Source organism: Anolis carolinensis, chromosome 2, assembly GCF_035594765.1.
Source record: "Anolis carolinensis isolate JA03-04 chromosome 2, rAnoCar3.1.pri, whole genome shotgun sequence".
Taxonomy (NCBI): Eukaryota; Metazoa; Chordata; class Lepidosauria; order Squamata; family Dactyloidae; genus Anolis; species Anolis carolinensis.
This window is the reverse complement of record NC_085842.1, coordinates 25,006,972-25,021,187: the sequence shown is the minus strand read 5'-3', so window position 1 is coordinate 25,021,187 and position 14,216 is coordinate 25,006,972. Positions and strand designations below refer to the sequence as shown.

Sequence of the window (14,216 nt, the reverse complement as noted above, 5' to 3'; positions counted from 1 at the left end):
AACTAATACTTTGTTACACCCAAATTCCTTTTTGATACTTTAATTACTTTCAGTTACTTTATAACATTAGAAGGCTACCAGGTGGTAACTTGTGATACAAAACATACCTTACTTGTTAGCTGCCCTGAGTCCCCATGGGGAGAAAGATGGGGTATAAATAAAGTAAATAAAACAAAACAACTCTTTGCCATAGCACAGCTTCTGGTCTTTTCAGATGCCAGGAGGGGGAAATAGGGTTGGTGGCCAGAGGCAGGGCTGCTGCTGTTCCCTCTCCACTTAGTGGATCCACGTTTTCTAAACTCTTGTCTCCACAACACATTGTACAGCTACCATTTACCGTAATCCCCTCTTCCATCTAGGCTTTGAGGTGAGCAAAAACAGTTGTGTCTGCCAGAATTTTGTAAGTTCTTTGGCATAATTTCCCTTCCGTCTTCCACCGTCTTTGTTATTTGTTCCTAAGTTTTCCTCTCAACTTACCCACAGGTCATATCAAAATCCATATCTTTTGGAAACAAAAGCCACTCTTAACTTATACAAGGCAGTTCAATAAGATGAACATATCTCTACAACCATGAACCACCCATGAATGAAACTTTTACCGCTTGAAAGGGTGCACAGACAACCCTAAGCCCCAATAATTCATTGTTGGTGACCCTGCAACATAAAGCTTTCTGTGTTCTGTTCTTGAAAAAAAAAAAATTCGTGTCAGGAGCGACGTGAAAAACTAACTGCAAGTTGCTTCTGGTGTGAGAGAATTGGCCATCTGCAAGGACGTTGCCTAGGGGACGCTTGGATGTTTTGATGTTTTTACCATCCTTGTGGGCGGCTTCTCTCATGTCCCTGCATAGGGAGCTGGAGCTGACAGAGGGAACTCACCCGCGCTTTCCCTGGATTTGAACTGGCAACCTTCAGGTCAGCAACCCAACCTTCAAGTCAGCAGTCATGCCGACACTTGGATTTAACCCATTGTGCTACATGGGGCTGTTTATGTGCTGGGAAAGGCACCCAGCAGTACTCATTTGAAACTCTAGGCCCCGTCCTTTTAGTGGTAAGATTTTCATTCATAGACAGCTTGTGATTGCAGATATAGCAATTTCAAATTGGGTCCATTTTTTTTGAAACACCCTTATATAAGGGTACATACAGAGCAGTTTTTAAATTTTAAATAAATTTTTATTTAAATTAATATTTTGTGTTATTAAATTAATTATTTGTTGAAGCTAAGATTGGTATTTTAATATTACTAATATTATTGTAGCCCTGACTAGAGTAAATCCAGTGAATGGGATTTATCAATGTGTGGAATTACCATTCAGTGACTGAATAGGTATATTGTAGTTGGGACCAATCCACAGGATGCCAGCCATTGTGAGCCACTTCATACAAATACACAAATAATACCTTTTTTTTCTCCTCATGCTAGCCAGACTCTGCTGGTTGAATATTCTCGGGGCTACCCTCTCTGCATGGACCAGTATGCTCGCCTCTTCGCCTCGTGTCGACTTCCAGGGCCGAAACATGATTCAGTCTTGCTGCCTCCCCCGGGACGGAGACCACCAACATACATCACTGTAGTCCGTAACTTCCAGGTAATCATCAAAGTGATCCCTCATGGCCAAATATGATTTTTTTTTCCATGGGTAGAGTCTTGGCGGTGGGTCCGTTAGTGACTGTAGAGACCTATTCTGGATCCACAGGGACTTTTGTAGTGAGGACACTGATTTCCAGATGGAAAATAGTCTCAACAAAGGTTTGCTTGATGTGACTTCCTCTCAGGACATTTCTCCCTTTTATCCTCTATTCCTGCCTCTTCAAAATTCATAGAACTGTTGGTAACAGCTAACCTCCAGTTCCAACGCTCAAGAGCCAGCGCTTCTCAATTCTTTGTGACTTTTCCATATTTTAATCCCAATTTTGCATTTCTTTTGCTGTCCACCAACATTCCGTTTTCTGTTCTTGAGCTGAAAGTGAAGTAACTGCTTTCAGAGATGGTGATCAGACATTCAAACAACGTAGCCGGTCCAGCAAAGTTGATGGTGAAGGATCCTATCCTGCACAGGATAGTTAGCATTCCTATTTATGTGTTCACCCAAAAGTATAGGGGACTCAATTTGTGATCAGGATATGTATGCGCATCTATGAGCGGTTCGCACTTGTTCCTCTTCACAACAGCTAGGAGCATTAGAGGTCTTCGAGTTTGGAACAAGAAGGTTTGTAAAAGAACCCTGTTCAGTTAAACATCTCTTTGCAAAACTTAAGACTCTGTGGCTACAATCCCATATAACTGAGCACAATGTAAAACAGGGTGAACATTCTTTGTCTGGAATTCTGAAATACTTCAAAATCTGAAATTGTTCACATGAGTAGCTGAGGTAGTAGCATCTTTCCTTCCTGATAGTTTGTGGTCCACTTTGTTCCATACATAAAATTATTCAAATTTGTGTATAAAATTACCTTTACACTATGTGCAGATGAAACATAAATACAGTTTCTGTTTAGACTTGGGCCCCATCTCCAAGATATCACATTATATACATATATGCAAATATAAGTATTTCAGAATCCAAAACATTTCAGAAAAAAGAATATTCAGCTTTTAGTTGTATATACAAATCTGTATTAGGCAGAGCCATATACATTTTGAGTTTGGTATCTACTGGTGTTTCATTGTATTGTTTGCAGCAAACAATATAATTAAGCTTGTGTTTGCCTACAATGGTCAAGGCAAATAGCAGATGCCTCTAGAATCCCTAATCGGGCATGTACAAACAGCAAAATGAGAGAAAAAGAACAGATGATCTTGTCTCACGAATTACACATAACTTTTTTTAAAAAAACAAAAACAAACAACACAGATCTACAAGTCTGACAATCAAAAAGGATATCATAAGGAAACTGAAGACTGGTGCCAGGAGAAACAATAAATCCTGGGTACATTTTAGAACAAGTTTTCAAATGATCTCTAGAAGGCTCAGAATGTTTTTGTTTAGTGAAGCAAGGCTTACCTTTCTGTTCCCATTTGCTGAATACTGTGTTTGTTTTGGAATCTGTTTTGATTATGCTGAAATACGTTAAATGCTCTCCTTTTTTTTAATGGAGGAGGAATATATCTCTATTCTTTCCATATTATTTCATAGAATCATAGTGTTGGAAGAGACCACAAGGGTCATCTAGTCCAACTTCATTCCACCATGTAGGAACACACAATCCAAGCAACGTAATACCCTAGAATCACATCTACTTTGTTAACTGAGATATACATGTGTACCCAAATCTCTACCACATAATCCTCCATGCGCTCATGTAAACAACTTGATGGCGCTCAAGAATGATTTAGAGATACTGGTCGTTGTTTCCCTGAAATTTAGAGAGATAGACAACTTCAGAGCTGGCAAGTGGAATGTCCAGTTATAAGGGGGATAAAAGGATAGGTCCCATAGCAGTAGCTAATGCTCTGTGTACATTCAGTCCTCTATATCTATGAATTTAGTCATTGACAACTTGAAAATAGTTTTTTTAATTGCAAAATTGATTTTTCTATTTTAAAGGAGGGGCACCATTTTACTATACCATTGTATGGGACTTGAACATCTTCTGATTTTGGTATCCATAGGGGATCCTGGAATCAAACCCCAGCAGAGACCAAGGGATCACTATATTCTAGAATAGGTCTATTAAAAAGTGATGGTGTATGGATTGGTGCAAGCCATTAGCTGCTAGTCTATAGCAAGTTTCCAGGAATGAAAGAAGCAGTTTTGTGAGTTTGGCTTTCTTGCAGTGCATAAAGGAGCAGCAAGCTATTCCTTAGCAGCAGCATTCATGTGGGATAAGTAGCCTGTAGGTAATTTGAAACCATTACTCATTAAATCTATGAAAAAAAACTATGTGGCAAAACCAGTATCCTTAAGTATGCTTCTCTGTCAAGCATCCCTGTGTGATGGGGGTATAGCTCAGCGGTAGAGCATTTGACTGCAGATCAAGAGGCCCCTGGTTCAACTCCGGGTGCCCCCTCTTTTTGGAAGAATGTTGGATTTGTTGATATGCCTTTCTTTTGAAGGCTTATGGTGTGTTTCTTGAACAGGGAATTCAGTACATGTAAAACAAATCTGTAGATCAGGAATAAGGTTCTAACTGCAGTCAGGTCTCTGCATTCACTGGAGTTAGGGGCATACTGCTCCCACTAAAGTAAAAAACCATAAGTAATTAAACTGATATTATTATTTTTAGTTCAAATAATACTTCTGTAGGAATATCCAGTTTGTCCAACATGACTCAACTGACAACTTCCACTGGATTATATTGGAGGATCTAACGGTTCCTAGAGAAGTGTTCTGTAGGAATCTCCAGATCATCCAGCTTGACTCTGTGATCAACCTCGAGCAGAATTTGACCACAGAATTGCACTAGAGGGTCGAGAGATTCCTAGAGACAATATTAAATCAAATCTTTGAATAATCAAATTTGCAGATGTGAAGAAACAACTGTGTTTTAGAAAATGTTCTGTTATGCTTGAAATGCCTAAATAAATAGCCGAAGGGCACCAGATCAAATCTGAACTTTGAAGCTAAGCAGGGTCCAGCCTGTTTAGTACTTGGAAGGGAGACCACTAGTGTGATTTAGAATATATTTCAGGAGAAGAAAACTGGCAAAACTGCCTCTGAAGATTCCTTGCCTAGGAAAATCCTATGAAACTCATTGGGTCAGCATAAGTCAAAAGATACCTTGTAGGCACACACATACACTTCTTATAATGCTATATGGTAGAACCAGTATCTATAACTTGATCATAGCTGATACTAGTTTTTGTTTAGGAGCCCTCAGTGGCTCAGCATGTTAAAGCGCTGAGCTGCTGAACTTGTTGACCAAAAGGTTGCAGGTTTGAATCCAGTGAGCGGAGTGAGTACCCGCTATTAGCTCCAGCTTCTGCCAATCTAGCAGTTTGAAAACATGCAAATGTGAGTAGATCAATAGGTACCGCTCCGGCAGGAAGGTAATGGCATTCCATGCAGTCATGCCGGCCAGAAGACCTTGAAGGTGTCTACAGATAACGCCAGCTCTTCAGCTTAGAAATGGAGATGAGCACCAACCCCAGAGTTGGACACGACTAGACTTAATGCCAGGGGAAAACCTTTATCTTTACCTAATTATTGTTTTGAGATTATAGCTCAGTGGCAGATCAATAAGGACCTGGTTCAACTCCAGTTGCCCCTCTTTTTAGAAAAATGTAGTTGGATGTTCAATTCTATTCTGCTTGAAAGCTTATGGTAGGTAACTTACAGGAGAGCCTCAAGAAAAATGACATCAGAATAAACTTTTTAACTCCATGTGCATGGGGTGTATCCAACGTTCTTAACTAATTATGGTGGAAAGATTTCCCTGTGGGAATAGTGTTGGAAACATTACTCATTGCCATAAATATATGGGAGAGAACCAAGAGGCAAAACCAGTATGCATAATTAGACTTTGGGTGATTCTGATGTATGTGCTGGGGGTATAGCTCAGCGGTAGAGCATTTGACTGCAGATCAAGAGGTCCCTGGTTCAACTCCGGGTGCCCCCTCTTTTTTAAATAGGAATTTGGTTGGCCTTTTTAGTCCTTCTTTTGCCAAAGACCTCTCATAGATAACATGTCCATGTTTAGGCCCTGGATCTCCCAATAACGAAACCGGAATAGCAAGGCTAGAGGTCTTTCTCTGTGCCTGAGACATTGGAAGATTGCTGCCTTTAAGGGTAGGCAGTACTTAGATGGAAAAAAGTAGCATGATCTGGAACAAAGCAGCTTCATCTATTTGTTGGTTCTTAGTGGTGGCTCAGTGTGTTAAAGCGCTGAGCTGCTGAACTTGCAGACCAAAAGGTCCCAGGTTCAAATCCCGGGAGTGGAATGAGCGCCCACTGTTAGCCCCAGCTCCTGCCAACCTAGCAGTTCGAAAACATGCCAGTGTGAGTAGATCAATAGGTACCGCTCTGTCGGGAAGGTAACGGCACTCCATACAGTCATGCCAGCCACATGACCTTGGAGGTGTCTATGGACAACGCCGGCTCTTCGGCTTAGAAATGGTGACGAGCACCAACCCCCAGAGTCGGTCACGACTGGACTTAACGTCAAGGGAAAACCTTTACCTTTACCTTATATGATTTATCAGTTGTAGTTCCCAAAACTAGATTTTAGCATGGTACCTTTGGAAGGATATGATCTCTGAAGTCTCTTTGGAACTTAAAGATTTAAAACACCTTGGGGTGCATTAAGAAGAGAACAACTTCTTAGTGTGACTGGATGCACTTCATCTTTATTTCTCCTCTTCTTTCCCTCTTAGTTCTTCCAGCTTGAAGTGTACAATAGCGATGGGACCCCTCTCACTGTGGACCAGCTGCATTGGCAGCTCCAGAGAATTCGTGCCCAGTCTTGGAAGACGGATAAGGAGCCCTTGGGCGTTCTGACCAGCGATCATAGACACACATGGGGACAGGCCTACACCACACTCATGCGAGGTACATCTCCATCAGAGGGATGGAAGGGAAACAGGATTAACTACCATGCTTAGCATATCACAGTGGTGTGCTTCTAATTCAAAATCCTTGAGTGTTTCCATATGCAGGTGTGACATGTTACCCTGATTTTTTGCTATTGTTGTTCCTTTCCGTCAAGTCAACTTTGACTTTTGACAATCCTCTGAATGAGAGGTCTCCAGGTTTCTCAGCCATCAATTGCCCCCTTAGGTCTTGCAGACTCAAGGCTGCTAGAGCTTCCTTTATTGAATTGATTCACCTGTAATGTGGTCCCCCTCTTTTCCTACATTTTCTCCTATGTTATTACCTTTCCAAGGAGCCATGTCATCTCATGATATATCCAAAGTGTGACAGCCCCAGGCTGGATCTACACTGCCCTATATTCCAGGATCTAATCCCAGATTATCTGTTTTGAAGTGGTTTATAGGAATCTACACTGCCAGATAATCTGGGATCAGATCCTGGGATGTAGGACAGTGTAGATCCAGCCTCAGTTTAATCTTCATGGCTCCTAGGAGAGTTCAGGCTTGATTTGCTCTCAGATCTGTTAGTTTGTGTTTTTAGTAGTCCATGCATCTCATGATCCTATGATTTGTCTCAGTTGTCCACTGGACTGCAATTCCAGTTTCTGAGAACATGAGAAAAGCCATCTTTCATCAACCCATGAAGTACCGATAGTCCCCAAGTTTCGAGCAAGATAGGTTTTGTATATTTGTTCTTAAATTGAATTTGTATGTAAGTCAAAACAGGAACTTTTAAAAAGTGTAACTCCAGCCAAATGCATATATATATTAGCTTTGGCTAGCATAGGCAAGGATTAACACCCACGTAGTGCTTGTTTTTCCCTGTACTCCTGTTCAAAAGATTTCTCCTCACTTTCTGTCCCTGTGACAATTGGATTTTGAAAATTTTGGCTTATTGTAGAAACAAGGATTGGTGAGAAAGCTTGGATGGAGACACCTTTTCCCATGAGTGAATTTCCCTTCCTAGAGGTAGATTGCTTTTAGTTCCTGTTGTCTCACCCCCATTGTTAACTATGAGTTGTTTGTAACTCACATTTATCACATTCATGAATAATCATCCACAAAAGTCAAAACCACAAATGTGGAGGGATGACTGTAATTAAATTTCCCAACCAAGCTTAAGAAAGCTGCCCAGGGTGATATTAAGACCTTCAGCCAGCCAGTGTAGACAGCTGACTTTTATAGCAGATTCCAGAGTCCTTTAAAATCTGTGCTGTTTAAAACATAGAATTACAGTATGACCCATATGATATACTTGAGCGTTGGTTGGCTTACATTCAACAAAATATGTCCTTTCTAGGCATTTTCTAGGTCTTCCAGGCAATTGATGCTCCAACTCTGCTGTGTGCTTCTTCTGGAAGCCATTCATTCATTCTCTATTACTGGTGGTTTGATGTATCAGTGCAAAGTTCTAGAATGTATCCTCTATGGATATGGGGTCATGTTGTAACACTTTACACTGGCCAACACACATTTTGATGTCTCTAATGTTAGCGCTGTTTTTGGGTATATTTGACCTGCTGATTCCAAAAATGCTTTTTTGAGATACAGAACATATGGTATCTATCAGTTGCCATCTGCTCACCCATAGAAAACCATAATAACCATATCTTAAAAAACTATAGCAGATGAAGTCTTCCAATGCAATTTTCTGAATCAGTGCCTCGAATAATCCCAGGAACAAGCCTAAAAACCAGGACACCATTATTATTATTTGTTGTTGTTGGGCTGTGTTTATCAACCTTTCCATGATGTCTTCCTTGATGTAACCTTTACTGGCCTCTTCTAGACAAGTTGAACCGGGAATCTGCGCGTGCCATTCAGCGCAGTCTCTTCACTGTCTGCCTGGATGCCCCGGTCTTGAAGGTGTCGGATGCTCGGGCTTCAAGCCGACTGGCGGCACAGATGTTACATGGCGGCGGGAGCTACTCCAACAGTGGCAATCGCTGGTTTGACAAGACTCTGCAGGTGAGAACAACAGGACGAAAGCAATGCTGATTCCTTTTAGAAGTATGAGGATAAATGGCCCAATCTCTGTATTTAGACATGGGAGCAGTTAAGATCAGGCATGGGCAAACTTTGGCCCTCCAGGTGTTTTGGACTTCAACTCCCACAACTGGAGGGCTTAAGTTTACCCGTGCCTGCATTAGATGCTTAGGGTGTGGCTGAGAATGCAAATATTTATCCAACATATTCGCCTATCCAGCGTTCTGCCGGCCCGTTTATGTTGGATAAGTGAGACTCTACTGTATTTGTGTTAATTTTGATGTGATTTTTATTACTTTTCTGTGTACTTATTATGTTTTATATGGATTTGCCTTCACTTGGATGTGTTTTTTGTTTTTGTTTTTTTACTATGATTGTAACCACCTAGGCTTGGCCGCATGTAAGCCGGCCCGAGTCCCTTCAGGGATATGAAGGCGGGGTATAAAAATAATGTTGTTGTTGTTGTTATTTGGACGAATGTCCAGCTGGTAAAAGCTGTTCAGTTGTGAAACATGCTGCCTCAGATCACGGCCTCTCTTTTGTGGGTGATTTTTAGACAGAGATCAGGAGTGCATCTACACCGTAGAGCTGATAAAGTTTGACCCCCACTTTAAGTGCTATAACTCAATGTTATGGAATCAGGGATGCTGATCATCATCATCATTTAATTACTTAATAATCGCCCTCCATCCAAGATGCTCTAGGCGATTTACAAGATAAAATTGTAAAGGATAAAAATACATACATACAAATATTGATAAAATTAACATAGATTAAAAGCTCTAGTAAAGATCCAGGTCTTGAGTGCTAGGGTAAAAGGCCCTAACTCACGCATGGCTCTCATCTAGGGCGGCAAGGCATTCCATAAGGCAGGGGCAGAAACAAAAAGCTCTGTGTCTGGTCTGATGTGAATATGACGTGAATCAAGGTGCACATGAAGGTGTTAGTGGACGAATTTAGCTATACATGCATTTTAAATTTTATAATTCATGGTTTAAAAGAGTCTAATTAGAGTTTTAATTGATGTGGTACTGTTTTATTGTTTATTAATATTTCCTGCCAACCTAGCTGTTCGAAAACATGCAAATGTGAGTAGATAAATAGGTACTGCTCCTGCGGGAAGGTAACGGCGCTCCACGCAGTCATGCCGGCCACATGACCTTGGAGGTGTCTACGGACAACGCCGGCTCTTCAGCTTAGAAATAGAGATGAGCACCAACCCCCAGAGTCGGTCACGAATGGACTTAATGTCAGGGGAAAACCTTTACCTTTTTACCTTGAATATGTCGTTGTTTTACTGAATGTATTTTGGGCCATGTAATTTGCTGGCTGTTGTAAGCCATCCTGAGTCCCTCTGGGTGAGAAGGACGGGGTAAAAATGATGTAAATAAATAAATAAGCTGTTGTTTGGGGGGGCATCCACATTCTTTCGCAGAGAAGGCTAAAGATCTTGTGAAACAACTGCTCCCACAATTCCATGACATTGAGCCAGTGATGTCAAATTATTTTATTTCTTTGAATGTAGTAGATGCACCCTGAGTGGTCATCTTTTGGCTATGGATTTTCTGCACCAGGGTGGGCTTGATCTATATGGGATCCCTTTGTGTTGCTGCATACTTTCAAATTGTTTCCAGCTTCTAAGACATAAGCAAGATTTGCTCAGAGGAGACTTGCCTTCACCTTCCTTTGGAGAAATCCAGTGGGTTTCTATGAATCCTGAACTCAAAAGTTATAGTCCAAGGCTCAAGCAATCACAGCAGTTATTCCAGTACATGAAATGACGTGCATTCATAGTATTTGTCCAAGAGCTGGTCCTTATGTAGCCTGAAATCACCTCTCTTTTCTTTTTCTTCCACCTACTTGCCTTTTTTCCTGACTCACGCACAGTTCATTATAGGAGAAGATGGCTCCTTTGGGGTGCTTTATGAGCAAGCCGTTGCCGAGGGTCCCCCGATTGCCACAATCATCGACCATGTCCTCGACTACTGGTAAGGTCCCCCTGGGATAGGAAAGCATTATAGGAGAACTACTCAAGTGTGATTCATGGATGCGTGGGCAGGACTTCCTATTTTGCTTTTTGCAGAGGCTGAATTTAGAAAATGAGAAGCATAGGGATTCTGTTTTGAGGGTGGTACCTGCTCAAGGTCATTTAAGTATATATGTGATATATATATATATATATATATATATATATATATATATATAAAGAGAGAGAGAGAGAGAGAGAGAGAGAGAGAGAGAGAGAGAGAGAGAGAGAGAGAGAATGAATATTAATTTCAGGAAGTTTTGCTTTTTCATATATGGTAAAGCAAAAGTTTTGATTTTATTCTAGAGCAGTGATGGATAACTTCCGGCCGGGTCAGTGTCAATTATATGGGGAGGACCATATATTGTCCACTAGATTTTCTCAGACAAGAGATGTTCAGAGGTGGCTTTGCCCCTTCCTTCCTCTGAAATATAACCTATAGCACATGGTATTCATTGGTGGACTCCTTTGTAACAAAATTGAAAAAAAAATCTGTTCCTAGTTTGAAAGTGTTATTTGCTGTTTAATTGCCTTCACCTTCCTTTAAGGAAATCCTTTTCTATGGCAAAGAAGGCAATCCTGAACTCCAAAGTTATAGTCCAAGGCTCAAGCAATCACAGCAGTTATTCCAGTACATGAAATGACGCCATAGCACTTTTTTTGAATGCAGTTGTTCTACTCCAGAAACTTCATTTTTGTGGCTGCCCCAAACTATGTTGAATTGGTTGAGACTCTATGAGATATTCATTGAAAAATCATAGCAAATGTGCTGCAGGATGTCCCTCCTGCAAAAACAAAGTTTTTGCAGTTTAATCAACATTTCCATGTTTTGATGATAGAACCAATTAGGAAATGACATTTATAACCCAGGAACAAAAATCGTGTTACATAATGTTATTAATGAGGCCCTGCTTAGCTTTCAAAATTGGCCGGGATCAGGGTTTAGGATAGCAGAAGATAGGTCTTGACTATTATTAGGGCTGTCATTGCTTTTAAGTACATTTTAATGTGTCTTTTTTCTCCTCCCGTTCGCTCCTTTCAGCAAAGATCCGGTCACTGTCCGAGCACCATTGATTCCCCTGCAATTGCCTAAGAAGCTCTACTTCTGCTTCACTCCAGAAATCAAGCGCGATATTGAACATGCAAAACAGAATCTGGACATGTGAGTTTGTGATGTTGGGTACAAGGGAGCATTTTTTAAAATAAAGCTTATTGGAAAGGAAAGGAGGCTTATGTTGGACTGAAGGATTCTGTTATGGTTTCATTATTTGACATTTTTCAACTTTTGCAGCAGACTCATCTTGCTCCTTGCCCTTTTAAGACATCTCACAGCCTGCAGGGAAGGCTTAGTCACCTCTTCAGACCTGAGGGAAATTGAGAACACAGGAGGCCAAGCTGTCAAGGGGAGAGGAAATAGGAATGTTCTCTGATGGAGTATAGTTGTCATCCGAATGCAAGAGCTGACCTTAGAGTGTAGGCACAAAACGTAAGACATGGATACTTTCCACAAATCAGCCCCCCACTATGGAACCTGAATCATGTTGCAACTCTATTCCCAACCCAAAATGAACAGATATAACCTCCTTCAAAATGATTGCAAAGGAACTTCGAGGCACACTAGAGACTAACTGAACAGAAGCTTTCACAGACTTCAGGTGCATCTACACTGTAGAATTAATGCAGTTTGACATTTTAGTGCTATGTCTCTGTGCTATGGTATTCTGGGAGCTGTAATTTAACAAGACCTTTCACCTTCTCTACAAAAAGTGCTGATACTTCACCAAACTATAATTCTCCTTATTCCACAGCATTGTGCCATGTCATTTAAAGAAGTGTCAAACTGCATTCATTCTGCATCTACAAAACCTACTTCCTTGACCATGCACTTTATTAAAAAGCTTTGAAAGCATGTATTTTTATATGCCCGACCTCTTTTTATCTTTAGTGGTTGATGTTTGTATCATTGCCTCATTTTGTTTAGTTATTATGTGTTTTATTGTATGTTATGTTTTAATTGTTTATTTGATTTGATTATTGTATTATTGTTTTTAGCTCTAGATACTTGTAATTGTTCTTTTGTGGTTCTGTTTTGGACTTGGCCCCATGTTAGCCACTCCGAGTCCCTCTGGGGAGATGGTGGCAGGATAGAAAAATAAAGTGTTATTATTATTATTATTATTATTATTATTATTATTATTATTATTATTATTATTTCCTCAATTGCTTGGAGTGACTGCATCTGAGGAAGTACACAGAGGTTGTTTCCACACTACAGAATGGTAGTAATTTGACATCGCATTAACTGTCATGGCTCAATACAATGGAATTGTGGGATTTGTAGTTTTGTGAAGTATTTTCTCTGTCAGAGAGCTCTGGTTCTACAACAAGTGATAAATCTCAGGATTCCATAACATGTAGCTACAAAGTGTTAAATTACTATAATTTGCCAATCTGAGTGGTCTATCAGTCTATGAAAGCTGTTAAATTGCTATAATTTGCCAGTGTGAGTGATCTATCTGTCTACAAAAATGTACATTACCAACTTTTTTTTCTCCCAGGTGCTACAAGATCCCTTTGCATACTGATATTCTAGACTAACATGGCTATACTTTTGAATTCAAAATGCCTTCAGATATTTAAAGCTATCAATCACATCATTTCTTGGTTTTCCATATAGACTTGTCCTAGTTTCCTACTGCAGCGCAATGAACTTTGCTGATTGCAGTATAGAAGCTGTTCTCAATGTGTAAGCTGAACCACCAGCTGAACACTTCTGTTGCCTAGATATTTTCCTGATCAATAATCTACGCATTTCAGTGTAATAGTTTTATTGCTGTTCTATGGTTTGGTGGAACCATTGTATTTAATTTTCTGACTCAATGATTCATGGTTTGGAGTGCTTTGGAGTGACTGAACTAAAATGCTGCAAAAGAGAGAGAGAGAGAGAAGAAGAAGGAAGGAAGGGGGGGAGAGAAAGGGAATTTCATTTCCCTGCTCTTTGTGTTTAGGGTTTTTGATATTACCAGAAATATTTAAAAATATTCTTTATTGTTATTTTTACCATACATAATTAAAATCGCAAGAAAAAAAGAATAAAAAGCAATGAAAAGGAAAGAAATAGAGTGAAAGAGGGAAGAGAGAAGAAAAGAGAAATAAAAATAAAATACTGAATTTAAACCTACTAGGAATGATAGATGTGAAACTGGAGAAAAATATTGACAAAATTCTAAATTATATGATAACAGTTGCGAAGATCGTATATGCTAGAATTTGGAAGCAAATTGAAATCCCCAATACAAAAGCAATGGTTGATTCAATTATTAGAAATAAAAAATGTGGATAGACTGACATATTTAATATCGAATCAACAAGGAATATGTGTTGTTGAAGGCTTTCATGGCCAGAATCACAGGGTTGTTGTGTGTTTTCTGGTCTGTATGACCATGTTCCAGAAGCATTCTCTCCTGACGTTTCGCCCACATCTATGGCAGGCATCATCAGAGGTTGTGAGGATATACATTTTAAAATTGGCGAGTAAAGGAACATAGTGGCAGGGATGCAGGGGCGGTCACTGCAGCCCCCAACCAGTGGCAGATGTCCAACCTTTGGAACAGAAGGATAAGAAATGCAGTTGACCTTTTGGCATGCTAATAGTGAGCTATCTAAATTTTGTCA

General features: G+C 40.1%; 1 protein-coding gene and 2 non-coding genes across 3 annotated transcripts in view; all 3 read left to right on the top strand.

The window, feature by feature from the left end:
* LOC100556956 (carnitine O-acetyltransferase) overlaps nt 1-14,216 on the top strand; it is a 56,415-nt gene that overhangs the window by 34,259 nt on the left and 7,940 nt on the right. Inside the window, exons 5-9 of the mRNA XM_008105700.3 lie at nt 1,424-1,589; nt 6,314-6,488; nt 8,319-8,497; nt 10,403-10,503; nt 11,584-11,703. Of these exons, the coding sequence (XP_008103907.2) occupies nt 1,424-1,589; nt 6,314-6,488; nt 8,319-8,497; nt 10,403-10,503; nt 11,584-11,703 (741 nt within the window). The remainder of the gene's footprint in view (nt 1-1,423; nt 1,590-6,313; nt 6,489-8,318; nt 8,498-10,402; nt 10,504-11,583; nt 11,704-14,216) is intronic.
* On the top strand, nt 3,940-4,011 carry trnac-gca (transfer RNA cysteine (anticodon GCA)). The gene has a single exon. It is a non-coding gene; the product is annotated as a tRNA-Cys (tRNA).
* On the top strand, nt 5,488-5,559 carry trnac-gca (transfer RNA cysteine (anticodon GCA)). Its single transcript has one exon. It is a non-coding gene; the product is annotated as a tRNA-Cys (tRNA).